This window comes from Elgaria multicarinata, chromosome 13, assembly GCF_023053635.1.
Source record: "Elgaria multicarinata webbii isolate HBS135686 ecotype San Diego chromosome 13, rElgMul1.1.pri, whole genome shotgun sequence".
NCBI lineage: Eukaryota > Metazoa > Chordata > Lepidosauria > Squamata > Anguidae > Elgaria > Elgaria multicarinata.
Genome location: NC_086183.1, coordinates 35,122,492 through 35,140,225, shown reverse-complemented (window position 1 = coordinate 35,140,225; position 17,734 = coordinate 35,122,492). Strand labels below are relative to the sequence as shown.

At 59.7% G+C, this 17,734-nt stretch overlaps 1 protein-coding gene across 1 annotated transcript; it reads right to left on the bottom strand.

Annotated features, from left to right (window-relative positions):
* Window positions 1-8,150: 8,150 nt before the first annotated feature.
* NUMBL (NUMB like endocytic adaptor protein) lies at window positions 8,151-15,014 on the bottom strand. Its single transcript, XM_063139629.1, has 8 exons — window positions 14,879-15,014; window positions 14,419-14,493; window positions 13,360-13,434; window positions 12,643-12,783; window positions 10,924-11,128; window positions 10,081-10,362; window positions 9,365-9,535; window positions 8,151-9,266 (listed from the first exon to the last, which is right to left on the bottom strand). Exons 1-8 carry the CDS (start codon window positions 15,002-15,004, stop codon window positions 8,659-8,661), a joined length of 1,683 nt encoding a protein of 560 aa, XP_062995699.1. The 5' UTR covers window positions 15,005-15,014; the 3' UTR covers window positions 8,151-8,658.
* Between the last annotated feature and the right edge of the window lie 2,720 nt (window positions 15,015-17,734).

Below are 17,734 nucleotides of genomic sequence, written 5' to 3'. Positions count from 1 at the left end.
GCCCAAGCTGTAAGAAGAAAAGCCACACTTCTAAACTGCCGCCCAGAGCCCCAAACACCGAGGCGTTCTTCTTGTTCCCTACATTTACATGTTTGCGCTGCAATTTAAATATTTGCTCACAAGCGACCTGCAGCTGAACTCTTGCAAAGCTTGCACTGCTTAACTCAAACTGGACATGAGCTTTTGCAAGAAGCTCTGGGAGAATCCAGCTTCTCATTCCTTGTAGATGTTGCTCTTCTTAAAGGGCAGTTTTATTGCTCAGTGAAGAAACAGAAACTCAAATGCCAGTCCCAAAGGCGTTTCACAGCAACTTCACTGGAACTTACTTCCCGCTAAATGTTTTAGGATTGCTGGTTGCACTTGAGAAGTTATTCAAAGGGGGCGGGGGGGTGAGGCAGTGGGGGGGGCGGTTATTTCGTGGGAGGTTATTTCTCGGTTCTAGAAAACAGAATGAGGCCCATGAGTTAGATGTGGGGAGTGAGATGTCCCAGATCCTTCAGCCCCCTTTGCAGCTCAGTGACCTACGGCCAAATTGCCAAAACAGCAAATCCCAGCGCTTCCCCAGTCCTGGAATTACACCAAAAGCAGGGCCACTGGACAGAACCGCTACCACTAACCAGGAAGAAACTGGTTGCACCTCACCGTGGAGCCACAAGATTCCAGCCTCTATGCCACTGCAATGAGATGTTCAAGACCAAAGCAGGCTCTCTCCAAAAAAAAAACACCAACTACTGGCACAGAGATGTGTGGAGGCGATGGGCAAAGGGGCACAAGCTTTTTGGGCTTCCTGGGAGAAACCAGTTTGCAGTCGGGAGGAAGAGCCCTTCGCGGTGTCTCACAAGAATCTCTTGCCTGGCCTTGGAGGTGGAGGAAGACCACAAGGCAGGACAGGCCGAGCGAGAGCCCACAGAAGAGGCCAATGTGGGGGATGACCCCAGAGGGGCAGAGGGTCAACCACAAAACCAAGCCAGAAAGACACCACCCACGCACACACCCACACCCACACGGGCAGCCCTTGGTCTCTCTGCGTATCTTCTGGCACCCAAGGCTTAAATTGTGCCAGGGCTCTCTGCCTGCTTTGGAAACAGGTGCCAGGCAGGCAAAGTATGGCAATAGTAAAGAAAGAGTGCCTCTGCCCATATGCAGAGGGCCTTCCCTGTGCTACGGAGCAATTCCCATCAGCCCGCAAACACCTGAGATGAGTGGCTAGGACTTCCAACTGGGAGGGGGGACCTGGATCCCCCCCCACTGCTCCTTTTTTAGAAACCAGAATTTTAAAAGGTCAAACATCCGAAACAGCCACAACCACTGCCCAGTGGCATCAGCGTCCTTGACTCAGTCGTCCTGACGGGATTGAAAAGAGGGAAGACCGATGAGCCCCACCCTGGTGATGCCATCTCGTGGTCCTGAAAAGTGACCCCCCCACCCCGTTTCCCTGGGTCATTCAGGTTCATTTGCAAAAACCCAGGCAGAAAATGCACGCTTGGTGACTGGCAGAGGTAAGAGACCACACATCTGCTTCCTTTGCACTCATGCGTGTGCACACCTGTGCCCCTGCACATTGTGCAAGAAGACCCTTATGCTTATGCACGGAACCCCACACAGAGCACCGCCTAGTCACAGGGCGAGTCGGTGTCCTGCACTTAACATGCAAGCATGCACACACACGCACGCGCACACACGTGGGGCTTTGGACTGCTGTGGCCTCTCCCAAAGGCCCACGTCCATCCCTCCATCCATCCGCGCCAGGCGCTTTGTACACACACCGCCCACGTTGGCACCCCCAATGTCTACCAGCCGTGTGCCCTTCGCAGCACCCCACCCCCCCATCTGTGCCGGCTGCAATAACACCAGAGCCAGCCTCTCCCCTCCTCAGCTCCTCACCCCCTTCTCTCCCCCTGCCTCCCCTCCCCCTCCCCTCCCCCTCCCCCCTGCCCAGAACCAGATGCCAGACTGGCTGAACCCAATCCCTGGCCATGCAGAAGCATCCATGCTGGGGGAGGGGAGGGAGGGAGGGAGGGAGGGAGCCCATTAATCCCCCAGCCTCCCCCTGCATTTCCATCATTGCCCCCATGCCTGTGGGGGGGATCATGCCACCCCCCAGATGTGGGGCACTCACTCACCATTTGATAGGCTTGTGCACAGCTGTGGCCATTTTGATACGGTATGAAAATCCCTCAGCCAGCCAGCCTGGGCTGCTTGGAGAAGCAGAGAATTTTCCCCCCTTTTCTTTCTTTCTTTCCTTTCCCTTTTTTTTTTTTTTTACCTCTCACATCAGAATATACTGTACAATTTTATTCATTCTCCAGCAGCCTGCAGGGTGGGGGGGCCAATCACAGTCCAGCTCCTTTGAGTCCCGGTGCACCATGGGGAATGTAGTCTCTGGGCTTTACAGAAGCCTTTCCCCACACTTAGGTGTTTTTTTTTATTGCATTATTATTTCCCCCCTCCTTCCTTTGCAAGCTCTTTAACGCTGGGGTGGATGCCAGGCAGCTGCCACAAGGGGACTACAACTCCCAGAGGGCCTTGCGTTTGACAGCTGTGAGGCCCACCTACCTCCAAAGGGAGGGAGGGAGGGAGGCTGGGTACGGGATAAAATGGGAGGGGGCATTTAATGCCAATGGAAATGGCATTGCTATAAAAGCCCCTCTTGGCAAAGTGCAACACCCACTTTTGTGCAATTGCATTCCCGGGCTGGGGGTGGGTTTGGGGGAGGGAAACGCCGCCCTTCTTCGAAACAAATGATGGGGGGGGCGAAGCGGGGGTGGGGACGAGCTCCACAGGGCCTTGTCCAGAGTTTTTTTGGCCGGGCGGGGGGGGGAGCAAAGATTTCGGATCCGCAGCTTAAATTCCTCTGGGAAGGCGTAACTCAACGTTCTTGGCTGCCGGCCTTCCCGGGGGGCTTAATTAGATCGCCAGTCTTGGCCCCAGAACCTTTTTGGAGTGCCAGCCGCGCCTAATGGGAAGGAAGCCGTGGTAAGGGCAAGGGTGTTCCTGGGCAAATGCAGAGCGCCGTTCCCTCCCCCGTTGGTCACAAAACCCAGTGAGGTTCAGGGAAAGCATCTCTTTCAAACGGGATGGGCTTGATCCCCGCACCCCCCCGCAGGTATTTCCTACGGTGTCTTCCGTAATTTGGGGGCTTTGGGCTCCCACGCCCAAAGATCCCCGAGGCTATTTCTCCCCAGCCCTCCGCTCCAGGGCCCCACAAGCACGGTGGAGCAGCAGCCCACACCCAGATCATCGCGGGGGGACGGGCTTCTTTGGAGGGATCCATCCTCACAGATTCATTCGGGTAGAGGGATCCTCTAGTGGAGGCTCCTACCCTAAGGTCATCTAGTCCAACCCGCCATCGTCGCCGGAAAATCACTCCTACAGCGCCCCCTGTCGACGCTGTGATTTTAAACAACTCAAAGCCGTCTCGTGAGCCCTGAGTTCAAGCTCAAGTGGACGACTCGGAATCCCTCAGGGTTAGGGCACATCAGCACTCTGCACACGCTCAGAGTCACTATTGGCATCCTGTCGTCCCTTGTTCCGGGGCCGACGGAGCCCTCCCTCGGACTTCAGGCCCCTCGCCATTAAGCCAGGCAGTTCCGGGGCTGCACAGCAGTAGTCTCTCCCCACCTGGAAGTGTGCCCCCCAGGGGTCCAGCCCCCTTTCTAAAGAGAGAGGTGCTGGGGCTCAAACGACACCCTCTGTCAGGGGCCTCCAAGCTGGCGGGGCGCAGCGGGGCGGGGCTGGCTTTGCTTACCAGGCCATCTGCACATGCTCAGAGACTCGACCTGACCTGGGCTAAACCAGACTGATGCAGCCTCGGCCCACGGGGGTGGGGGGGGAGCGGGCGAGGAGGCTCCCCCTGAGCTAATGAGATGCTAATCGCTGGGCGTGGCTTCCTGGACGGGGAGGCCGCTCTGCCTGGAGGGCTCCAGCCACGCCCCTCGGGAAGAAAGCTACTTCTGAGTAGACACGGCTATCCCGGCACTGTACGGTCCTCAGGCAGTAGCGAGCCTGCGCGACTGGGGCCAGTCAGGGCCGCGATCCCAAGCGCCCCCCTCCCCCGACCCAGCCAGGTGGCCTCAGGGGCTTTTCGGAGAGGCGGCGGCGGTGCTGCGTCTCCTGCGCTGCCGTGGGGACTCGGGGCCGGGGGGGGGGGGCTTCCTCCGCCGCCCACCCCATCCCGCCCCGCCCCGCCCCACCGGCGAGGCGAGCGCGCAGAGGAACGGGCCGCCCCACCGGCGAGGCGAGCGCGCAGAGGAACGGGCCGCCCGCCTGCTGTCCCGCCGTCGGGGCTGCTCAGAGGAGAAGATCCCCGCGGGGGCGGCTACTGCTCGCCGGGTCGGGCAAGCGAGAGCCGCCCCCTCCGAGGCTGCACCGTCGCGCGTGCCTTTAGGGGCGCCGGTCGGGGGCGCCCCAGTTTGCGGGGAGGGGGCGTCCGCCTGCCTGCGCCTCCTTCAGGCGCCTCGCCTCCCCCCCGCAAGCCCTCGCCTCTCCGGTAAGCCCCCCCCCCCCGCTGCGCGCGGGCAGAGGCGAGTGCATTCCTGCTCTCCCCCCCACACATTTTTTATGGCGCCCCCCCCCCCCCCCCGTCCTCCTTCCCTCCATCTGCAGTCCATCAGGGCCGCCTCCCCGCTAGCCTCCCCCTGGCTGCCGGGAGATGTAGTCCGCCTCCAGCTGCTGCCTCCGCCATCTCTGCGCCCGCCCGACCCCCCCGCACTGCCGGGCCGTTCCAGGCAGGCCAGCAGCGGTCACTGCCTTTGCAGGCCCGCCGAGAGAATCCGGCACCGGCACCAGCACCAGGGAGCCCCCGCCCCGGACTGCGACGCCCCCTTCCCAGCCAGCGTCTCCGATCCAGCCTCAGGGCTCTTCAGAGAGAAGGGCTGGGGGCGCCCAGGGCCCTTTAGCCATTCGCCACGGCCGGCCTCCGTGGGCAGGGCCACAGGTGCCCACAAGTTGCTGCTGAGTGGGCCTTTCTTTGCCCATGGAGCCCTTCCGGCGTTGCGGCCCTTCCAGAAGCAGGTGGCCGGCCACAGGCAGGCGCCAACGATGGCTGGGTGGGCCAGGCTTTGAAGGAAGAGCTGCCAGCCAGGGCTGCGATCTGGAGCCCAAACACCTCCCCTCCTGAAAAGCAAGCACCAAGCAGGAAGGCCTGGCAGCTGGGTGGGCGGCTGCACCAACGCGCCCCTTGGGCCCCTGCTTATTGCAGGAGGAAGCCCCAGAAAGAAGCCCCAGGGCCTGAAACTCCCCGGCCTCCGTCCCTACGCAAGTTCTGCAGACCTGCCCGGCTGAAAATGCCAGCGGCGTCGGGGTCCAGGATGAGACGGCAGCAGCAGTGGAAGGACACCTGGCTGAGCAATGGCGTGGGGGGGGGGGGAAGAAGGCCCAGTGCAAAGGCCACCTCCAGCTCCCGCCTCTACCTGGCCGGGCAGGACGCAAGTGGGAGCCCCTTGCAGGAGGCCCCGGCCCTCCTGTAACGTGCCCTGCAGGCTGCTGGCACTGCGGCAACAGTTGGGATCCAAGATGGACAGATAGAGCATCAGCCAGCCAGCCAGCCTGCCAGGGCGCCCTGTGCTGGAGCGGCCTCCCAGAGGCGCAGGGGCTGCTCTTGGGTTCTCTGTGGCCAGCCACAGGCCTCATTTGCTCTCATGCCCCAGAGGGAAACTCTGGGAAAACAGAGAGGTCCTGGGGCTCCCATTACATCCTGGGCTTGTCCACCCTCTCCAGAGGACTGTGCAGCCTGCATCCCAGCATCCGTGGCAGCAAAATGTGTTAAACCAGGCGCAGAGGTGCACTGCAGTGCCACCCCGTGGGAGGCCTTCGGGCAGCCCTCCGCAAGCCTTCAGCAACTGGGCCCCCAGCCCCTGTGCCAACTGGGCCCCCAGCCTTACACACCTGCCGGAGGGCAGCCTTGAGAAGTACCAGCAGGAGGAGGGGGCAGCTACTTCCACCCCATGGCCATGGAGTCTAGGGTGGGGCTGGCCGGTTTTCTTTCTTTCTTTTTCAGCCAATGGTTAAGGGAGAAACAGTCTGGGAAGTTCTCTTGCACAACAAGCCCCTTTGATCTGGCACAGCAGACCCTGCTGGTTTTGAGGTGGCTTCTACCAGTGAAGGGCCCTGTTGCAGTTGGGCTTTGAATTGCAAGTCGGGGGACACCCCTGCCCCCCCCCCCCCCATCATGGCCTTCAAAACAGCCAAACCAGGAACTGTTTCAGGAAACTTTGTGATTCATTACCTATTTCGCAGTGTAGGGAAACATGAGTACACGGGGAGGGGGGGGCATAACTAACCTTCCCCTCTTGGGTGGGTGGAGGGCATCTATAGCTTGTTTAAAGTGGAAATGACAACCACACACAGAAGTTCCTTATTTTGGAAACCAAGTTTGAATAGGAGGATGAAGACGGTGAGGGAACTTTGCTTCAAAATGCACACGGCTGCGAGTAAACACACCCATCACCCCAAATTGGGTTATTATATTACTGGCTTTATTTGTTATTTATTATATAATACAAATATGTGGGATTCTTTGATACAAAACATTTGGAAATAAGATAGAAAATACCTCCCCAGCGTCCCTTTCTGTCCAGGAAGTTTAGGTGGGGGAGAACTGCGCCTCCACCCACCTTCCTCCTCTGCATCACCCAGATGCTCACTCAGCCTGGGGTGGGTGGAGGGAGAAAGCCAACGGCAACTCAGCTGGGAGGGGTCCGGCCCATTTCTTGGGTTAAGCCCTGGGGGTGGGCACCTCCCACTCGGGATGCATTTTCCCTCTGGGCTACGGTCTGGTTCTCTGACTGGCCTCTGTAAACTGAACCTGCAGTCTAACAGCGCCATGGAAAGGAGGAGGGCCCGGCTCCGTGGCGCCCCAGCGGGCAACTGCAGAGCCACCAAGCCAAGGCTGCAATATGCAGCTCCTCTTCTCTTGAGCCCCCCACCCGCCCCCACCATGACGCACGTTGTGCCTCAGCCACTCCCTAAAGCTCACAAGTTTGAAATTTGGTGCAATCTCATTTTAAAGTTTTCAACTTCATTTCTGAAATTATGACTTTGAGGCACACTTAAAAACACACACATGTAAATGCATTCTCTTGCCAAATTCATTTCCCCTCCCCTGCAGAAAACCCCCCAGCAGTATTCAAATGGGGGGGGGTAGGAAAACCTAAAGGAGATCCACAGCCCCCCCGTTCCCCTCTTAGCCCAGTCACGTGCCCCCCCCTCCGTAGAGTCTTCACAGCTGCCATCAAGAGGGCCATTGCGAGGTAGGAGGCTGGAGCACCCCCATTCCCCCCCAGTTCCCCGTAATTTGAGCACCAATAGCCAACAACAACCATAACTTTCCCACCAACACTGAACTCAAAAGTTTTTGCTTCAAGTTGCATCAGCTCTAACCACTGCACCAGGTAAACACCCCCCCTTCCTGGACACTCTCCACAAACCCATCAGGCAGCATGGGAGCAAGGACTAAAGTGTCATCATCATCCCCCCCCCCCAAGCCGCCCTGCAGAGCCGCTGGAAGAATAAGGAAGCTTGAAGCCCACCTGGAGATGCCCTACAGCGGTTCAGTGAGGTCCATGGTCCTGGCGGTGCCCGCAGGAGGTGGAAATGGGGTTTGTGGCAGGAAGGTGTCGTGCAGATTCTTCAGAGGAAAATGCACGGGCTTCGTGTTTTTCATTTTTGCCCATTCCAGAGCTTTCCTGCCCCGTCACCAAATTCTGGGCCAAACTACAGGGCGGCAGGCCGAGGAGGGCCCGGAGCCCGTTCCTCCAGCCACGCGGCCGCTTGCACCCACCCCACAAGGGTGAACTCAGGGCCAGCCCTCACCCTGCCAAGGGGGCACCACTTCCTGGAGAGGACAACTGCCCAGCCCAGGCCTTGCCGAGGTAGTCCCGTGAGAGGGAAGTCCCGTTGCTAGACCGGGGGGTGGGTGGGGGGAACTGCCAGAGAATCCGTCCCCTGCTTATCGGGTGCTGTTTGTGTGGGGGCGGGGCGGGGCGGGGCGAGGGGAGCAGCTCTGCAGAAGGAAGCCACAGGAGGATTGGTTTGGGGACCAGAAACCGAGAGGAAGGGAAGCCCGGCTGGGGAGCGGAGGTCAGGAAGAGGGCCGGGTGCCAGGCCAGCTGGGCCCACCACCACCCCGCCCCAGCGCCCCCATGCTCGGATGCTGGAGGCTGTGGTGAAAGGACCCGTTTGCCTGCTTTGCCCAGCAAACTAATTGGGGGAGGGGAGGGGAGGGAAAGAGAAAGATCTTCGCTTCCGCATGCCACCCCCACCCCCACCCCCTGCGTTCCGAGTCCCAGCCAAGGGAGGAATGTTCTGCCAGGAGCCGCCCAAAGAGCTGCTGCCTGTGGACCTCCTCCTCACCATGGCAGTTCCCAATTGCACCCTCTTCTCTCCACCCCCCAAAAACACGTTCACTGCTCACACTGCGACCCACAGGGAGGGGCATCGCCCAGCCCCACAAGTGCTGCTGCTTCACACGCTTGAATACGGCAAGTTCGCAGACAGGAACCACATTCGACTTGGGGGGGGGGCTTGTCTGCTCATTCTCTGGGGTCCAAGCGGGGGGAGGGAGGGGGCGGCGCGTTGGGGCCAATGAGCCACAGAGCAGACTCTTACGAGGAAGGTGGCGGGGGGGGGGTCTAAATTGTCCAGCCGCAGAAATGGGGGTCACAGTTCGATTTCGAAGGTTTTCTGCCGGTCGCCGGAGAAGGGGCTGGGCATGCCGGAAGAAGCCTTGGACTCCAGGGCTGCCCACTGCGCTTCGAAAGGGTCGGGGGGCTCCTGGCGGGGGGCGGGGGCCGCAGGCTGGCTCTGCTCCGGGGGCCAAGTGGTCCCGTTGGCTTTGGGCCGGCTCGCACCCAGCAGGTTCGGGGGGAAGGCGCTGGCCTTGGCCCCCAGGGAGGTGGCGGGCGCCTGGGCGGCGGAGCAGAAGACGTTGGCCACCATCTGGGAAGGGGTGATGCCCACCACCGGCACGCTGGGCAGGGCGGCGTAGGGCCCCACGGGGGGGTAGGCTGCGCCCAGCGGCACAAAGGCGGGCTGCATGAGTGTGGGGGCAAACATGCCCACGGGCGGGGGGGCTGCATCGTAGCTCAGGGGGAAGGAGGGCAGGGGGGCGGGCATCGCCACGGCAACCGCCACCTGCTGCTGGGCCTTGGCGGCCTTGGCGACCTCCTCCAGCCAGCGCTCGGCTTCTGACGGCGTCCGCTTGTGCCCGGGCTGGAAGGGGGGCGTCACGGGGACCCCGGCAGAGGCGTCCGTCCAGGCGGGGGGGCCTAGGAAGAGCAAGAGGAACACACGTCCGTCCCCAGTCATGGGAGGGGGGCAGCCGTGGAGGGGCAGGGCCCAGGGACGGCACCAAGGCCAGGCGTACCTGTGCTGCCCCCTTCCATGGGCATCGCGGCGGCTGCATGCGCCAGGGCGCCGTTGAGAGGGGCGCCGCTGGGGGGCTCCCCAGCCGGCTGGGCAAGCGACGCGTCGATCTGGCTGCAGAGGGCGGTGATGCCGTCGGAGTCCCCGTTGGGTGTCGAGTCGAGTTCTATGACTGGCGCAAGAGAAGGAAAGGTCAGGCGCAAGGCGCGTGCGCGGGGGGTGGAGGGGCCAGGGCCCCCAGCCTGCAGCGCGGCTGCTGGTGGGTCCCCGTGGCTACAGCTCCTAAAGGTGCTTCTCCAGAGCTCCGCCTCCCACAGGCTTCTTTCCGCCCCGCCCTCGAGGGAGCCGTTGTGCTCACGCCCAGATCAGGTTCACCCCCGGTCCATCCATCTCCAGCAGGGACCAGCGGCCAAGAACTCACAGACAGGGCATGAAGCTAACGCCCTGCAGCCCCTCTGTCTCCATCCCTGCGGCTTGGTCCTCAGTGTCTGGAAACTGAAGGTACTCAGAAGCTCCATTGACCTGGGCTGGCATTGGCTACGGTGTCCTGCCACTCCGTGAAATGCCCTCCCTCCGTCCCTCCCTCGGCCTCGAGGCTCGTGGCGGCCACGCCCCCCCATCTTGCAACTATGGGCCCCATACAATGCAGCCATCGTATGGCTCCCTGCAAGGCAGTGGGCATGCAGAAGGGTCTCCCCCGCGCCCCCCCACCCTCACCTGCGTCGCCCGTGTGGCCCTTGCGCTGCAGGGTGGAGGGCAGCTCGTTCAGGCGCAAGGAGAGCTGCCTTTTGAAGGGCGAGTTCTTCTGGCTCAGGGTGGGGAACCCTCGGAAGGAGCCCTGCCGCACCAGCTGCTCCAGGGGGGCGTGGCGGCGTGGGATGGCGTGGGCGCCCCCCGGCTCAGCCTTCTCCTCCGGCGACATGGCCCCCTGGGGCGGGGAAGCGCTGCCGGGCTGGGCCGGGGCCGGGGGAGGGGCCGCGGGCACCGCTGCCGCTTCCGCTGCAGGGGAAAGGGAAGGACGCCTTGGCCGTCTCTGGGGGCTGCGCTGCAACCCCCCTCCGATCCCTCCCCAGTTCAAATACGGCCTGGCAGAGGCCCCTCCCCACCGGAATTGTCGTTATTTGGAGGTCTGGGCACAATTCAAGTCCCGCCAATGTCATGGAGACAACATCTTGGTTCCGATGTAACCGGAAATCAGGGCTTAGTCCTTAGCGATGTCTGCAATTGCTCTCATCGCCCTTCAGGCTGCTACGAGAAGAACCAGCTCCAGGCAGCCTTTGCCTCGGGCGCTGAGCACCACCAAGAGAAGTTGTGGCAGGAAGCGCCCCGGGTCTGGTTCCAAGCTAACCACAGTTCCTTGTGATGCCCAGACCTGTGGAGCTGGGGCTTCTTTCCGGTCACGACGGTTTGAGCACAAGCCAGGTGGGACCAAAGCCACCATTTCATCCCGGCTTGTTCTCATGAAACATGCAACGGAGGCTTTGTACGAGCAGCCAAGCCGCCTGGAGACAAGGGGGCTTGGGGGGGACCCAGCCATCCACGGCGGCAGGAGGCTCCTACCTTTCTTTCTGTCCTGTGGGGGCCGCGCTCCGGAGGGGCGTGTGGTGGAGGCCCCGGGCCCCGGCAGGCGAAAGGAGCCCTCGCGAGCAAAGCTGGTGCGGGTGGCGTCGAAGGAGGCCGTCACGCCACACTCCTTCTCCCGCTTCTGCTTGCGCTCCAGGCAGGCGGCGAAGGCGCAGCCCACAGCGTGGCTCAAGCGCTCACCCTGGGATGGGGCGGGGGGGGAGAGGGGGCGGGCAGGCAGGCAGGAGACATGGAGCAGCAGTCACCAATGAGGAGCAGGGAAGGGGAGGGAGATGGCCCAGGCCTCCCGCTGCCCCTGCGGGGGCGGACAAAAGGAAGTCCACTTTCGCCCAGCGCATCATGAGCTTCATGGAAACTCCCTCCCCCTCCCCCCCGTGTCCCCCGTTGGCCCTGATGGTTCTGGAAAAGGGGAGCCCAATTTATGAAGGGCAGACAGATCCACCGACGTCCTAATGGCTGCGGGGAACCTCTTCATTCAGGGAGAGCAGAGCTCCAGATACCCTTTCCTGGGTGCAATGGTGCAGAGCAGGGGCACCCAGCCTTTTGGGGCCAGTGAGCAGATTTGTTATTTTGAGAGAGTGCCGTGGGTACTCTCACAAAATGACTGCCATGTGGGGTGGGGCTTGCCCATTCATAAAATGGCAACCAGGGTGGGCAAGGCAAATTGGGGAGGCTAAAAGAAAAGTAACTAGTCCGACAACCTAGGCACAAAAGAGAGATGGAATCTGAGCTCCAACACACTGCCTAATAATAATTGTAATAATTCCAAGAAGTCTTAGGAAATAGAAATCAGGTGGGGGAAGGTGCCTGGAGGGCATCAAGAGAGGCGCCTGTGGACACATGGGTCTCCTTGGGCACCGTGTTGGGGACCCCAGGCACAGCGGGTGGAGGGCTGTGGTCTGGATGGGCTGGTTTATTTGCTTATTTAAGCACAAAAAGGGGGGGGATCTCCCTAAAAGTGCAAGGCGACAAACAATTCAAAATAAAAAGTAACAGCAACAATATCAAAAATTTTAAAACCTTTGAGTAGCAAAGGTAAAACGTTGCAGCTAATGACGAGAGCACCAATAAAAACAGGAGCAATATGAGAGACACCAAAAACTCCAAATATCATCAGTCAAACCGTCACTTTGGTTCTTTGATCCTGGCCTGGACCACGTGACTACTCAACCGATCCAGGAGAGGTGCTCTCGCCATTCAGTGGTGCTCAGGGGAGTTCCACACATTGACACGTTGCGTTGTAGTTTAAGAGAACCACCTAAAGCAGGGAGCGACAACCTCTGGCCCTCCAGATGTTCTGGCCCACATGTCCCATCAGCTCCAGCTAGAGTAGCCAATGGGCCAAAACATCTGGACCACCTGAAGTTGCCCCCCCTGATCTGAAGAGTGGGCTTGTGTTACAGGCTTCAAAAGGGGCAAGTTAATCGAACCACAGCCATTCTTGGAGGGCGGAGGGGGCTCTTCCAGGTTGTACTGCAGGCCTGCCCACCCTGTGAGCATAAGCAGGGGGCTCAGGTGGGCAAGGGGAACACTGGGGCTGCTGGAGGGGTCCTGAGGCTTCGCCCTGTGTGGGGCAGAAGCCACGAGGGCAGTTGTGGCTCATAAACGCAAGGGCACGCATGCCCGGGGAGGGTGGTGCTTTGGGGGCCGTGGGCGCGGGCAGAGGCTGCACAGCGCCACGAGGACGCCACCCACCGAATCCTTCAGGGCCAGGAAGCAGTGGCAGATCCAGCGCCGTGTGGTGCCGTCTCGGCAGATGTAGGAAAAGGCCTTGTCAAAGTTGCGATCCGGGGCGCAGAACGAAACCTTCTCGATCGTCTGGTCCACGATCAGGTCCTGGGGAGAAAGATGCCCGGGGGGCGGTGGCGGCGACTCCTTCCCGTTTCAGAAAGGAGAGTTTCTGGCCTGCCCTCCAACATGCTCCGTGGTGAGGAAAGGCACTTTGCACATGCTCTGGGCTGCCCTGCACTACCACACTTTTACTGGCTTCCCTCTCTCTTGGAGCCCCAGGCGCCCCGAGAGCTGCAGGCGCTTCCGGGCGGAGGGACGGAGGGGCCCAAGCGCTCTGCACCCAAAGGCCTCGTGCAGCTCCGCCGTCAGCAAGCCCAGCAGGGCTGCAAGTGGAAGGCCTCCGTGGCCCAGACCGCCTGCAAGACTCCGCACACGAGGCAGCGCCATGGCACAAGGAAAGCCGCCCCCTCCCAGTGGCTCTCCAGGAAGCCAGGAGGGTGGGGGAGAGAAGCGGAGAAATGTCCCCCACCCCACCCCCGTGGCTCGACGTACGGCTGTTCAGTCCTTCCGCCGCTCATAGGAAGCTGCCAGGGACCGTTTGTCCGGCCTCTGCCAAGAGCCTTTCACTGGACCTTCCGCCTGCCGCTCTCACCCTGAGCTCTGCCCCCCAACATGCCATACCTTGGTCTTGTCATCCACAACACGCAGTCCGTCAGCCGAGACCCAGAGCACGGACTTCACGGATTTGCGGCCACTCTGTGGGAGCCAAAAGAGGGGCGGCAATGTTAGGGGTGAAAAGCAAGTTCCCACCCTGGACCTACGAAAAGGGCAGAAGACTGGGAGAGACCTTTGCCAGAGACCTTCTTGCCCCCCCCCCCCCCGAGGCCTCCACCATCAAGGCCTGCTCTCCTTCGGAACAGCGGAAGCTGACTGAGTCAGAACCTGGGTCCAGCCAGCCAGGACTGCCTGCACTGACTGGCAGCAGCGGATCCCCCCTGTTCTGCCACTATTCTCCTGCTGGAGGGAGCGGGGCAGCGGCAGCAGAGAGGAGCATCATCTAAAACCCAAAAACGTCCCCCCCACCCCACCCTCTTCAGAACGGCTCTTTTAGCCTTCTGTAGATTCATGCAAATGCAATCAATTGATTAAACTGGTTGAAACTAACTTGATCAACCCACTTCTAAAATACTTTGCCACTATTGGCAGCACTCTGGAATAAATAAAAATGGAAAAGCGACCCTTGGCCTGATTCTGGGGAGGCACCTCTCTTGGAGACCCTCTTTGCCTCCACCAGGTGAAGAGGATGTGGAAAGTGAACTCTGCCTGCTTGTTTGAAACCTTGCAATGGCCTTCAAGCCACAAGAACAATACTTTTTTAACAACAGTGCAAACACTTCTCTTTCGCTGCCGGATGTATTCTGATGAGCCTGTGAACGAGCCCACTGGGCAACCAGGAGGCCTTTCGGCAGCACTGAAATCCGCCGTGCGGGACCCAGCCCTGCCCTGGGAGCGCGTTGGGCCCGCCGGCTCCCACCAGTATCCCCAGCAGAACACGCGGACGTTCTCCTGACAAGTGTCTCCGCGGGGAGAGGACCCAACAGCCGGCACCCGCGAGGGCATCGGCTGCAGCCAAGGCGCCTCCCTCCATCTGCATCTTCCCGAGAGCCCCGAGCCACAAGGGCACCAGCCGGTTGGCTTTGCCTCCCGCCCAGGAGGCCCACCCCCACCCACCCCACTCACGGCTTTCAGCTTCTTCACAGCTTCTTCACAAACATGCATGCCCCGGGACTCCTCCACTTCGGCGTGGCCCAAGTACTAGCGGGGAGAAAGAGATTCGGGATGAGATTTTCCCACCCTCCCCAGTCGGTCTGCAGAAGAGAATCACGCGCAAACACACACACACACACACACACACACACACACACACACACACACACACACACACCCCTCCATGGTCAGAGCCTGTGAGGTTCAAAGCTGCCAGAGAAGGCTCAGGCTCCAAGTGGACGGACCCTCCCGTTTTTACGCGCTGGAGATCAAAAGGCCCGAAGCTCTCCCCTTTGCACCCCACCCCCTGGGCTCCATGGAGGCGGCGGCTCGCCTCTGGGCATCCCAGACCTGGACTTAAGGGCTGCCGGGCCCCTAGCCAAAGCCCCTGGCCGCCTGCCTCCGGCCACCCCCCTCCCCGGCTGCCACTCACCCGCACAGGGAAGCTGCAGCGCCCTTTGCGCACGGCCTCCTCATCCGCTTGCCATTGGTGGGGGCGGCTGGCCTCGGGGACGTACGCCGGCTTCTTGCGCCTCAGGCTCTGCCGCAGCTTGTTCATCGCTGACCCCTGCGCGGCGCCTGAGGGCAGGAAAGGGACGGGCTGAGCTCTGCTGCCCCCTAGCAGCACGGGGCCAGCGCAGGTGCCGCAGGGGAGGCCAGCTGTTGGGAGCCAGGGCTCCGGGGTCCCACGCCCCACACCACCTTCCGAATCAAGGATTCTGCCACCGTTGAGTGCCGCCCCAAAAACACACAGGAGCGCCGTTCTCACAGTGGAGTAGGTGGCTTGGAGTACTCCCCACCCACCCATGAGGGTCCTTCATGCCCAAATAGGAATCAAAAACCGGAGAGCAAAACTGGGAAAGAGGCACAGCAGCAGAAAGGCGGGGGGGGGGGGCTTTCCCACCCACCTATCCTTTTTTCCTCTTCTCTTTTTGCTTTTTCTTTCATTCTTTGCAAGCATGGATTGGGAGAAAAGTCCCCAGCAAGCGTCAGATTCCTGAGATCAAAGTGATGCCAATGTAGAGGAAGCAGGGAGGGCGTGTTTTTTAAAAAAAACTTTTGCTGTTTCTGAGTGCCCCCCCTCCTTTGATCTCGCCCTCTCTGATTTAACTGGGGCGTCTCAATCCAAGATGAAGGAGGGAAAAGCCCGCCCGGCCACCCCACCCCCACTTCAGCCTAGAAGGAACCCAGGCGCAAAAAGTCCGCTTGGCAACTAAGTGCTGTAGCCTGAAAGCCTCCTGTGCAGAGATGGGCTGGTGGCAGAAATGCACTCTGCGCATACCCAGAAGCACTCTTGGAAGGGCATGGGGCTCTAAGCCAGGGATGAGCACATCCTAGCCCTGAGACTCTCCATCTGGCACCACCTTTCGGGGCAGGTCTCTGGTCCTCGCCTGAGCAGGGAAAAGTTCTCATCTCCTGAACAGTCAGAAGAGAATTTCCCAGTTGGGCAGAAGAAGCCAGGACCCTTTTTCAATAAAAAAAAGATTTGTGGCTGCTTTGGCTAGCAGTAGTTTTGTTCTTTTTTAAAAACCTGGTCATGTTGCTGGATGTCTGGAGCAATATCAGAGGGGTGGGGTGAGGTGGGGCTTAGCAACGAACTCTGTGTGCGCTTTGCTATGTGTGGGGAGGGTATTTCAGCTTGGGGTGAGTGAGTTCCCCACCCTCTCTGTTTTGCACTCATAAGCTTAAAGGCACTTCTCTTATTTTCCTTCTTAGTGTAACGTGGCACGTGGGTTGTTGCTGGAGCAGAAAAATGTGGCTCCAAATTAGTATTCTTGTGACTGGAGCTGGTGATAATGATTCTTCCTACTAGATGTAAAAGGTTAGATTTTGAATGCTCTCAGAACTTGCTGCCCATGCTTACTCCTGAGTAATCCAGTCCTTCTTACTCCTGGGCATTCATGCAGAAGCTGTAGGTTTTTTTAACCATGCAGATTCTCAGAGTTACTTCCAAGCAGACACACAGAAGGGCGCTTTGGGAGGTTCTCTCAGAACTTGCTGCTGGTTTTCAAAGGGTGCTTTTCCTTGTGGCTTTGAATGAGGATATCACTCTCATTATCATAGCAGTAAACAGCAGGGTACCACAGGGCTCCGTCTCAGGGCCAGTGTTATTCAACAGTTTTATTAATGCCCTGGATGGCAGGATGGATGGGCTTCTTACCAAATTTGCGGATGACACAAAACCGGGAGCTCTGGCCATGACCCATGAAGACAGAATGAGAGGACAATCTGATCTGGACTGGTTGGAAGACTGGGCAGAGAGGAACAGGATGTCCTTTAAGCGGGAAAAATGTCAGGTATGACACTTAGGGAGGGAAAACGTACGGTCCGTGCAGGCGGAGTTGTTGCTGTAGACGGAGTCTGCGGGTCCAAAGGAGGACTTCTGAGTGCATGTTTGGATTCCTCCCACCCTTTGCACTCCTGATCTTAAAAGTCATGTGCCTTAGTTTCCCCTTTCTGCAAAATGGGCTGCTGAGGAGTCAAAAGGCGGCTCTGCCTCTGGTGATCCACACTCTGCCCCACCAGCAACCGTAAATACTAGCCGTCAGTGCAACACAGCAGCAGCAGCAGCAGCAGCAGCAGCAGCAGCAGCAGCAGCAGCAGCAGCAGCAGCAGCCGAGGGCCCACTCCAAATCACAAGGCTGGGGGTGGCATGGAGACCCACAGAGGGCCCCAACGCCTGGCTCTGCTTGGGCCTCCATGAAGGGAAGGGGCCAGTGGTGGAGGAGCAGAGCCCCCACCTTTCAACATCGCTGCACCCCTCTTGCGTCACATGATGCTTTGCCAGCACCCCAAATTCTGGGCTGCTTGCACAATTGGGCCAACCCAGCCCCTCCCATCTGGTACATCAAACATCACACACCCACACACCCCACGCTGCTGGCGCTACAAGAGCAAGAATGCAAGGACCAAAGCAGGGCGTTGCTAGGCTGGGCCACGGAGCCCTTCCACGGAGCCCAGTAAAACGAGAACAAATAAAAACCTACCCTACTCTTCGTTTTTACTTTCATTGGTAACAAAAGTTTACAGACCTCTTCACTGGCTGGAGGGGGACCTCCTCTCTCTCTCTCTCTCTCTCTCTCTCTCTCTCTCTCTCTCTCTCTCTCTCTCTCTCTCTCTCTCTCTCTCTGCCACACACACACACACACACACACACACACTCCTCTCATCTCACAGATGGCCTGGGCCGTTAAATCTGCCCCACAGAAAATCGCCCGTGCAGACGACAACACGGGGGTCCCTTTTGTGCGGAGCGTGTGCCTTGCACAATGGCCACAAAGGCCCCCCC

Coding starts and splice junctions, on each gene's coding strand:
- NUMBL (XM_063139629.1), bottom strand. CDS start 15,004: ATGAACAAGCTGCGGCAGAGCCTGAGGCGCAAGAAGCCGGCGTACGTC. Junction 12,784..13,359: donor TTGTGGATGACAAGACCAAG/GTATGGCATGTT, acceptor CTTTCTCCCCAG/GACCTGATCGTGGACCAGAC. Junction 10,363..10,923: donor CCCACAGGACAGAAAGAAAG/GTAGGAGCCTCC, acceptor TTTCCCCTGCAG/CGGAAGCGGCAGCGGTGCCC.